Source organism: Mycetomoellerius zeteki, unplaced genomic scaffold, assembly GCF_001594055.1.
Source record: "Mycetomoellerius zeteki isolate Tzet28-1 unplaced genomic scaffold, Tzet1.0 scaffold617, whole genome shotgun sequence".
Taxonomy (NCBI): Eukaryota; Metazoa; Arthropoda; class Insecta; order Hymenoptera; family Formicidae; genus Mycetomoellerius; species Mycetomoellerius zeteki.
The window spans coordinates 100420-112458 of record NW_017257629.1 but is presented as its reverse complement, the minus strand read 5'-3'; the positions used below and the strand labels follow the sequence as shown (position 1 = coordinate 112458).

The 12039-nt window shown below is 31.3% G+C and overlaps 1 protein-coding gene and 1 non-coding gene across 2 annotated transcripts; both read right to left on the bottom strand.

The window, feature by feature from the left end:
• Positions 1–4212: 4212 nt before the first annotated feature.
• On the bottom strand, positions 4213–4285 carry TRNAR-ACG (transfer RNA arginine (anticodon ACG)). The gene has a single exon. It is a non-coding gene; the product is annotated as a tRNA-Arg (tRNA).
• A 504-nt stretch (positions 4286–4789) lies between these two features.
• Positions 4790–6363, bottom strand: LOC108728432 (UPF0488 protein CG14286). The gene is made up of 2 exons (XM_018456985.1): positions 5513–6363; positions 4790–5299 (listed from the first exon to the last, which is right to left on the bottom strand). Exons 1-2 carry the CDS (start codon positions 5531–5533, stop codon positions 4790–4792), a joined length of 531 nt encoding a protein of 176 aa, XP_018312487.1. The 5' UTR covers positions 5534–6363.
• Positions 6364–12039: the final 5676 nt, after the last annotated feature.

Below are 12039 nucleotides of genomic sequence, written 5' to 3'. Positions count from 1 at the left end.
ATTAAGTTTCTTGACTCAAAATTCGGACCGACGTTCGCACTGCCCGTTGGAAACAGGTATTATAGCGTCCCTTCAGGATGTTGACCCATATTCCAGAGCTATAAAAGGTGCGTTCGACTCGCTCTATCCTCTTCCCGCGGATGTATGCGAGACAAAGCGTCTGCTCTAATGTCCTTCCTTGCTCCAACCTTATTACTCCTTCTTTCTCTAAACCTATCCACACACATGATCGGAGTTCGGACGTAACAGATACATTCATAAAGCAAATATTAATTCATTATATTAGTCACTATTAAAATTTGCTTTAGGAAATTAATAAGGTGGTATTCTGTATAAATAATGACAAACATATCTTTTACTTAAAAAACCATTTCCTTATATTTATCGTGATAATAATGTCTTCTACAATCTTACTATCTGCAGGAAATGGTTTCGTGGAAAATCTTATCAGAACAGATAAATATTCCCTGCTTAAAATTTCCGATTGAAAACTATTTAAAACCGATAGAATTTGAATAAGAATGAATGGAATCTATTGGAATCGAAATTACTGCCAAATGAGAATGAATCGGAAACAATAAGATTTTAATAGAATTTCCATTTAACACTATTTTCAATAAAAATGTATTGGCATATTACGGATTCAAAAAATGAGAAACCAATCGGTTTTTATTGGACAATGAGAAATAAATTCCGATCGACGAATCGGATTGAGTGGGACATTCATTTTAACGAACTGAATCAGATCCAATCGAATATCGTACCATTGAATGACAATAGGTTTTTATCCGAAAACTCACCGATTCTTAAACCAATAAGAAACAATCGGCAAATGTCTCCGATCGTCGAATCGGATTGAGTGGGGTTATCATCTATCTATTTCATGAAATTATTCCTATTGGTTTTGGTATCAGCGGTTTATCTAATTAAAATCTATTAAAAGATAAACGTGCATATTGTGTCTGTAGGTGCGTGCGTGCGTGCGTGCGTGTGTGTGTGTGTGTGTGAATTCTTATTAATATTTGCGTTCAGTAGAAAAAAGTTTACAGCTATTGTAAAATTCCTTAATATGATTAATTCATATGTTCTTAGTTTTTAGTTCTCCTTTAAATCAATCATATTAAAGAATTTTATAACAGTTGCAAAGCTGCTTGTTTTGCCGAGCACATTGAATCGTAATCATTTAAAAAAAATCAATTTCTCTTAATTGCGATTCGTCGAAAGCAGACGGACTATATAAATTCACCAGTTATTGAACTTGGTATCTACAGCTTGTGTGATTAAAACCTTTTGGCAAGCAAACCTATAAAAAACTATTCAATCCCCTATTCGAAGGAAATATCATTATTAATCCTTGTTTAGCGCTTTTTTGTATACATGGATATACGCCGATACAATCCCATTGCATTTGTTCCGATTTATTCCAATTTGAAAAATAAATCGGAAAACATCGGAAATTTCCGATGCATTAATCCGATTACAACCGATTCCAATTTTTCCAATCGGTTTTAATTGGAACTTTTAAGCAGGGTTATATAATATATTGAGATTCTGTTGACTACAAAATTCATTTTAATTGTATCTTTTTTTATATTGGTCTTAATTTTTTCCATCCAATCATTTACTGCAACATGCTAACACCTAATTTGCGAATTTGCTTTTCAATGACCTCTGCTACATGGCACGCTTAATCGGGTTTAATAACATCCGTAGTTATGAAATTGTCTAATCATAGCTGTTCCTCGGAAGAATGGAACGACTGTGATTGGCCACTTTCATAACTACGTATAATTAGATCCGGGTTTAATTGATTAATTTTTGACGATTTTAGATTTACTATATTCTCATTGTACTACACCTACTACACCCATACTACACCCGGGCTTTGTTCGTTTTCGTAATGTATAAATCTATTGAATTACCAAATAGTGACTTTTCCCAAATGAAAATAATAATGACGTCTTCCCCAAATAATTTCTAATTACTATAATTCCATTCATAAAACACATTAAATAAAATCGCTGTCTGCTAACTTGACGTATGATAAAATTTGTTAATTACAAGAAAAATACTGTTTCCCAAATGTTTAAATGCTTTTCCCAAATTTCCCCAAACGATTCCCAAATTATATAGACATAAATAAATCAGAAATATTCAATTTGTCTGCTATCTTGTCAGTGGTATTCAGTACTACAACCGCTCACTGAGCGCTCAGTGAGCGCTTGCATCTTATTGGTATATTCCGTTAGAACTAAAAATATAGACCAAACAGATAGAGCTCACTGAGCGCTTAGTAAACGGTCGTGATACTAGGCCTGTTCTTTTTGACTGAACTTTTGCACCAGTTCATCTTTCTTCCTTTTCTTTCCTCCTGGAGGAGGTACATTACATTGTACTCTTTGGTCGTATACATACGTATTAACATCGACTTGCTTGCGGCCTTACAATTACGACTAACATTTTTGTACGTGTGATGACCTTTACCCCGGATCTACAATAGCGTTTTAAGCTTTAAGCCATAAGAAATAGACGAATCATAGTCGATTATTCTCCTCGAATTCGACTATAATTGGTCAATTTCCTATGACTTAAGACTTAAAACACATATTGTATTATAGATCCGGACTTACTCTATTGTGATTAGCTGATGCGAATACTGATCCGTCTTACTGCCTTATGTTTTTGTATATGCAATGAGCTTTATACTTAAGTCCACTAAAAATATAGTACGTGTGATGGCCTTAAGGTAACTCTATTGTGATTGGCCGATTTGCTTACTGCTACGTCTTACTGCCTTAAGTTTTTTTTTATTCAATCCTTGGCTTGAATCACAGTCAACATTTTTTAACCATATTATTTAGAATTTAAATAGATTGTTTCATTACTTTTTTATAAATATTATTGCATTGCACTCTTTATGAGCGCGATTATCACATTTAAATTTGTAAAATTAACGATTTATAAAAATTGATACGATTTTCTGAAAAATTGGATCGATTCCGAAAGAATCGAAAAATAAAAAAATCAATTTAAAATCAATTTCTCAAGAGCAAAAAGAATCGATTCTCGATGCATCTATCCAAGAATCGCTCTATCACTACTGAGCGCTCAGTGAGCGGTAATGCTTCTGGATGAACCTATCAATAGCTGCGAGCGTTCACTGAACTGTTGAATTCGCTGATCGTATTTAGCAGAGAACTAATGAGTGGTTGTTTAATGGGTGCATTCAGTACCACGACCGCTCATTGAACGTTCAGAGAGCTCTTGTATCTATTTGATCTATATTTTTAGTTCTAACGGAATATGCCAATCAGATGCAAGAGCTCACTGAGCGCTCAGTAAGGGGTTGTAGTACTGAATACACCCAATGATTCTTTAATATGAGTGGATGAGTGGTTTCTACACTTAAGATCGATTTGCTTACTGCCTAAGGCAGAAATCAGACTACGCATTGAGAATATTGAGATTGAAAATTGAAAGATTGAATTTGACTAATTAAAACAATAGGAGCGCTAAAATAGCTTTGCCCTCACTGGTCAAATTTTAATCTTCAATCTTCAATCTCAATCTTCAATTCGTAGTCTGATTCCGGCCTAAGTCTCACGCCTTATGTTTTTCTATGTACCATGGCCTTAACTAATTTATAATAGTTTCCATTTTAAAGCTGGTAACAAATACATTTGTCGTACAACAAATTTTTCAAGTTTATAGATTAGATGTAGAATAAAGAAATCCGAAAATCTCTGTCTTGTAGTCGTGTAGCCAACACGCTTGAAAAATTGTACAACAAATACAATATTAGTAATAAACATCTACAGCACAAAGTTGCACAAAAGTTGCAGCAACACTGCTGCAATATTACATGTTGCAACAATATTACAGATTTTGTAGCAATATGATGCAAATTCTGTGCTGTATGGGAATATACAAAGATTCCTTTCTCTTTTTGACCGCGTCTATATTTAGAACTATTTAATTTTAAATAATCTTAGGATTCCATTCAAAAAATGATCGGGATTATACTTCAAACGTATTCCATCTGTAAATATTGTTTAAACTGTCTAAAGAAATTGTACTTAAGTACACACTTTTTCCACGCACATTCAAAGTTTTAATCGATTCACTTTATTAATCTACAAACATTAAAGTTAATATTTTCTAAATACAAAAACAAAATGTAGATTATATGAAAAATTCATTTAAAAAAAACATCGATCCTGCCAGGATTCGAACCTGGAATCTTCTGATCCGTAGTCAGACGCGTTATCCGTTGCGCCACAGGACCCTTCTGAATACATTCTCTTAAAAATTATATTTTAATTGATTAAATTTTATACTTCATATTTTTACTTATTCATATATATTAATTCATATTCCTCTATTATTCATTTATTCATATTTATTAATATCTTTCATTATTAAAACTGGAAAAAGTTATTCTCCTATAATTCCTATATCATTAAACATTAATCTATAATGAATTCTTAATAATACTTTTTTTTAGTCTACGTGAAATTAATTTTCTTCATATTTCATAAAACATGAATTAACTATAAAACTTTATGAATAATAAAAAAATTCCATGTAAGAGAAACAAAATTTCACAAAAACAAATATACACATATTTATATATTCGACATATCTATATATTTTATATTTTACAAATGATCCTTTAATTAAAAACAATAAAAAACAAACCTATGTTATAAAACATTAGAGCAGTATCACAAATAAGTTAGTTCATTATTACATATACAAATATAACAGTTGATTTTATTGATACGCTTAATTAGAAATTGAATTTAAATGGACTTTCAGTTTTATTACTATTACAAACAGCCTGCTCTGTACTTTGTAATATATTTTGTGTTCCATGATCATCCGTTTGTCTATTAGAATTCTGTGTACTATATCCAGTAGCTTTCTTAATAAATATTGATTTCTTTTCTAATGAGGTAGAACCAGTGAACTTAACAGTCGATACAGTTTTGCTAAATTTTCGCTCGTCCTCAGCCATTTTCTCTCTGTAATCTCCCAATGTATTTCTCATTATTTGTCTCTTTTTTACTAACGGCGCAGTGTTACTCTTCAACGAATGTAATTGTTTACTGAGTTCCTGCACTTGCTTCTCCTGAAGTTTGCCGCCAGCTAGGCTTGCTTCCATTTGTTGTATGCACCAGCATAATTCCAATTCAAAACGGTCCTCCACTTCTGGATTCAAAGTGCTTGCATTACTAGCGTCTGTTCTAGGAGAAACGCATGTTGATACGCTCTTTTTGTTTTTGTTGCGTTTGGAATTCTGAAATAAATGTAATGTTTATAGATCTATTCTTTTCAATTAAACTTCTTGTACGGTTAACTTTTCCTCCCCATATTGAAAAGAAAGAGAAAAGATGAGAGCAATGTAAGAAATTTAGCAAAAAGAACAGGCTTCATATTTAACGAAATGCTCTCGACTTCGATAATAAACATTATTTTTCAAAACAAGGAAATGAGGATTTTCATGAATTACCAGTGCAGATTTTGGCGGCATTTCACAATGAGGTTTATTTCAGTTAACGGTTTACGTAATTACAAAATCACAATATTAAATTTAGTTTTATATATGATTGAAATCTAAAACTAAAATGTGTCCATAAATATATCATTCGATAATGCGTAAGTATTAGGTTATGTTTGAACTTTGAACGTGCTATGGCGATGGTGTAGCCATCTTTTGTAGTACGTAAGAAGAAATAAAGCGACATTATATTGCGAAGATGATCGATAAATAGATCGTCAGGCGAGAGTTTGAAATTTCAAATAACAATAAAATCTTGTAATAACGTGAAGCAAGCATGAATTTTGAATTTAAAAGACCTACGTAAGATTTGCGTATTTTCTTCAAATTATCACGTTTAGCATCTATAGCTACAAGAAATTTGCGTTTATTCTATCTTCTTTCCCAAACAAAAATCGTAAGGATAAGTTCTTATCTTCTGGTTTTTCTGCGCAATAAATTTCAATAACGCTCGTGCCGTTGATTGTGCTGGAATGGAAAAAAATGCAATTACAAGAGAGAAAATAAATTCGTATGTCGGTATGCATGCTGGTCAGTCTTTACAATTAAGGACGGACATACGAAAAGTGTGGAAGTAATTGTGCGGAAACGCAACATCAGATAAGCAACGGAGGTTAAAAAGATTGGATTGTGTATTAGCATGCGGTATAAAGGCGTAGGATAGTTTGCGGAGAAATTAAAAGTACAGCGGCCTCATAAAACGAATCGTCTGCAGGAATTTGTCTCGTATAAATTTCTGATCTTCGAAATTAGGTATTAAAGATTGAAAGTTAAGCTCAAACTTGAAAATATAATAATAAATCAATTTAACATATTTAAACCAATTTTTGAAAATATGAATCAATATAATATACTTAAAATTTCAATTAACTAGTTAACGTATTTTCATAATTTTATTTCGGTACGCGTGATAAGAATTAATAGACAAGATGAATATGCTACAAATGTACAAGTAAATTAATAAACATGACTTTCTTTTTTTTTCGATTTAGCTGTTTTTTTTACAAGGCCTTTTAGGCTGGATTGTTCCACCTTTCGGTAAATTTCAACTCACTGTCTTACTCTCTTTTGTTTATATATATATCCAATAGTTAAATCACCATAATTATAGTTTATCTGAAGCTGGAACAACCGGCCCTTAGAGAGGGAGAGATGTTTGTGCGTTTCAATAAAAGAGCGGTAGAAATGTATAATGTACAAGATAGTATACACAGTATATATAGACGACAGGGTGACATTAATTCTTCAGAATATATTTACAAGAGCAGTACAAAGAATAACTCGATATTACACATATATATTCGTTACGTAGACTAACGAGTAATAGGTATAAGCAGGTGAACAGTTTAATTATTAATTGAGGCACGTGATAATAAGGCATTTCTACAGAGGATAGACACACGGTCGTACGCACGTAAGATAGCGGTTTTTTTTTTCTAAAAAAAAAAGAAAAGATAAAAATAAATATGAAAGAGAAAATTGGTCATTCCGGGCTTTGTGTAATATTTAAATTACATCTTTCGCTCACCTTTATAGAGAAATATAAAGTTTGAAAGAGATAACAAACGATCCATGATATATTTTGAATGTCTACTTAAGGAATTTTTTTATCACTTCATGATATTAAAAATTTTTATAAAAATAGAGCTGTTACGTAAATCAGGAAACAGATATACCTATATCACTTAAATTTTTGTGGCCTTCAATAATCTGTATTAATGTTGGATTGACAAATTGGAATTTTTGTAAATTATAGTGCTAGCAGTAATTTCAAAGAAACGATACAGACAGTACAACATAGTTAAAAATATCAACTAACGTTTTCTCTATCTAAAGAACATTGCAAAGATGATTTGGTCTTTGAGACATCTTTTTTGTGTTATGCTCGGAACATTTAAACAGAATCTGCAGACTACGTAAAATTATTTGCAATATACGTAAACTAGGAATTAAGTATTCCCTTCTTACAAATAAAAATATATTTTCACGGATAAACACTTCTCTCAAATACAGTATATATTATGTATTTAAGTACTCGCACATTATTAAGATAACGAGATATGTCTATTCACAGATTGTTTTCATCAAATCATTTCAGATTTGCCTTCGAGAGAATCAATTATGTCTATCTTACGTGTTTACAATCGTTGCAAATTACATTAGTGGACGTCACAATGAAGATTGATATTCAGTGCAAACCATTTGTGCTACACTGAATAACATACCGACTTTTATCTTAAAGTGTGTGTGTGTGTGTGTGTGTGTGTGTGTGTATTTTTGTGTGCACACAAACGCGTGGTCGAGATCCCTAAAGTTTAGAACACATAGCTAATAGTCCATTGACCGTCCAAAGAAGAAAGGATAGGTCAAAGATTAAAGGACACATTATATACAATGTGAAAGTCATTAGCCATCACAGATTGGTAATGATATTTCTGTTAAACATCAAAAACAAAAGAGAAAGTTCTGTATGTCTTAATTTGTCCGCTCGTCACCTGATTTCCGACATATTTATAACAAGTATATAAAATATCATCACATCGCGCGGTCCAGATTTAAGTACAGGATCGTTCTCTCTGTGATATATGTACGTAATAGAATTTCGTATAAATCGACATAATTTTATATAGAAGACAATATAGATTACGTACTTAAGGTAAAAAGGAAAAAAGCATTGATTCGACGGCAGTTATTTATAGACTGTAAATTCGGGAAAAAAAACAACGCCAATACATTAATTATCCTTTTCATCACTGTGAACGCACGTTTTTACCGAATTCTAGGATCAATGTCTTGAAACGGGGGCTTATATCTTTCGTATTTCAAAGTGTATTTAGCGTAACATGTAACCACATACATACGACATCGAATCGCTCGCAAAAAAATTGGTCTTTTGCAATCACGTATAAAGTGATACTCCTTAAGATATAATTATCTATTATGGCCATTCTACAATAAGCCATAAATCAGAAGTTAGAAGCTGGAAATTGACGACTGTGATTGGTCAATTTCCAGCTTCTAACTTCTGATTTATGATTAATGGCTTATTGTAGAATGCGTGTAAGAAGAAATTCGCGTTACGCATTAAACATTTCAAAATTTTTTTTTATCATCGCGCCTTCCGAGATACAGATCCACTTTAACCGAATTGGCGTAGAGACGTTGCGTTACAAAAATATCGCATTTGACAAAGAGATTTACACAAGAAAATTCCATATTAAAAATATATTACATCTTCGAGAAAGAAAACTGTATAAACAAATAAAAATTACACGCGTAATGTACACAATTATCGCGATGAAATATGATACTGAAACGTTAAAGAAAAGATAGTGAGTAAACAAAAAATTATTTTTTAATAGCAAGATATATATATATATATATTTTATTAAAAGTTTTTCTTTAAATAAATTAAAATATCAGTGTATCAAGATTCCAAATATGACATATACTATTAATCACCGTCATGTAATATTGACTATTAACGTTACATTATTCCTTATATATTTTTCCTGCATAAATATATGTGTTAAATATTTCGATTATTATTCATAGAAATAGTTGTCTATAGTTTTTAAGCATAATGAAGTTGTTTTATTAAGCAACTTGACATGTGTATCGTGAAAGATTTTAGAAAACGCAATGAGATTGATACAATGTAGATTGGATTTTCACATATTAACAATATTACACAATTATTTAGAAAAACACAGTTTAAATGAAAATCATTTGAACAAGCAACAAAATACATTTCTATGATAACAAACTTATTAAAATAGTAAATAAAATTTTACAGATCAAATTAAAAAAGATCATATGAACTCAGATGACACAAATCATCGCAAAGTATTACACAGCAAAAGCATGTGAGCAATGATGAATTCACAAAACAATTTCAGATTTATAATTCAAAAATAGCACAAATAATATTATAATAATACAAAATTGGAGAACGCACTACACACGCACGTACAAGTCGCAATAAGTTGAAAAAGATACAACAGGTGGATGGAATAATACCAAAATAAAATACTGCCAAATGTAAAAACCAAGTAAAATGTATTCTATGGGCAACATCGTAATAATCATATATCATTATGCTGATACACTGAAATATAACCACAATGTGTATGTGTTTACAATGTTGTATGTATGTGTGTGATGTACACAGAGCGTTATCAAATAATCATTATTTATCACTAACTCTGACAATGATTATACTGACCAATAATAGGCAATATGGTAGCACGGTCATATACAGATCAGTAATAATAACGTATAACAATAACTGGGTAATATCGAGCACCAAAGGTATAACGTACAAACAAAGGAGTTTTGTAATTCCGTGTCCGCAGCGTATTTATGTCGTCTGCATGAGCGCACAAACCGTATGTGTTTATGTACTCAAGTACTATATTGCGTGTGGCATTGAATGTGCATAAGAGGATAAAATATGTCTTTAAGATTTAGCACATAAAATTTCTCAATGGCTTCATACTTATGTAACAAACTTGGCAAACATTATAATTATTATTACAAACATAAACCGAGTCTTTGTCTTCAACATTGTAAGTATTTTTTTTTCTTTCTTCCTCAAATATACTCTCCTATGATACTACTTAAAACATAAAATCGGTATTCCCTTAATTAGTCAGTTATGATGGCACTATATGAATTACTTTCCTTTATTCTCGCAATTATCAGCTAACGTAACGCACGACTATAATATTTTGTATGTTATTACTATTACACATTATTATAATAACTTTTATACATATATATCCACATATGCATACATCCGGTTGTGTATGCATGATGCAAATCTTTTATGTATGTGTACGTGTGAGTGTGTGTGCGTGTCCGTATACATACTGTTCTATTTAAAATTTATACATTGTACAATGTAACTGTACTTTGAATTTAACTGTAACAGTACGATACGCAATTTGAGGAATTGTTGAACAACCTCCCTTTTAAACTGTATTATACAAATACGTGTATAACTACATAATAATGTTTAAAATATGTTCCCCGTCACACTTCATCATCATCTGTTTACAGAGTGCATTTCAAAACTAAGCGGAAACTCAATACGATAACTATATGTTAAAAAATATATGAAGGATCTTATAACTTTTGGTGTGATTGCGTACGTATCAAACAGGTTATACCGTTTTCAGTTTCAAAATGCACAAATACAGATAGTAACAGTAAAATGACGATATCTCCTTATGACGTTTAAAAATGTGATGCTACTTGGCTTTACAGATATGTCCAGTACTTAAATCTGTATTTAAACTTAATTGTGTATATATATATATATTTATATTTATTTATTTATATTTGTGGTGACAACAGTTGTGGCTAGTACATATACATTGTATTTTTTTTTACTACATTGTTACAGTGATCTGGTACTTGTGCCGTGCATTGCAATTCGATTATTTGCGAACATTGCCTAAAGCCTATAATGGCCTCTTTTCCAAACAATCTTAGTTTATGTTGCAATATAAAACGTCTAACCATTCGTAGACCTCATTTATCTTATGCGTATGGCTCTTCTAACGATGGTCCATTTCGTTCACAGCGTTCCAACAATTTCAATAGTCTCTGAGTTTTTAACTACAATAATTATCATTACTTTACGTATTGAATATCTGTCGAAATCTTGAGGCACAACTGTATGATCGTAACTCACGGCAAGTAACCAAAGAGTATTTAAAACATGATATAAACAAATATTTTAAATGTAATATATATTTTAAACAAAATATATGTCACACAAGTCAGCACAATTTTACACAATTGGATCGCGCTTTGAACTGTCCAAGTTAAAGAAAAAAAAGCTAATACAGAAAAATACACCTTCAGTCACTGGGATATAAGTCTTCCAAAATTGATAATGTCTTATCCATATTACATCTTTCAAACGATTTTAAAATTAAAATAGTTCTTGATATTTGCAGTCAAACAGTGAAAATTGTAAAGTATGAACTTTATTCTATTCTGCAATGTGTTGATAACAATGTAACCTTCGTCATAAGTTGTGCCGATCAAGACGAATACATCTTTAATTACATCAACTTATTTTTGCTCACAGATATAACTTACACGTACTTCATATTAAAAATATACATTGAAGTGTACGTACATGTACTTAACGTACATTTAACAAATTGCCTACTCTTATGAGTTTTTTTGTTATGGATTATCGTATTGTATGTTATGGTAAAATAGATCAGATAGTACATATAAACCTTGCATATAAAGTACTGCTCATGCTTTTCACATCACACTGTGACTGTTATAGAAGTGTTGATGTCAGAACACTCAAATGACCTTAGATGGACTTATTATGCAAAAGGATCATGTCAGTTTCGATATCACAATAGGGCATTTCGGAGAAAGAATTAACAAGTTTTAGGTTCATAATATCCGTTGAGATTAGATTTAAATTATATCCTGTGTGAGGCAAATAT

Coding starts and splice junctions, on each gene's coding strand:
- LOC108728432 (XM_018456985.1), bottom strand. CDS start 5,533: ATGCCGCCAAAATCTGCACTG. Junction 5,300..5,512: donor TGCCGCCAAAATCTGCACTG/GTAATTCATGAA, acceptor CATTTATTTCAG/AATTCCAAACGCAACAAAAA.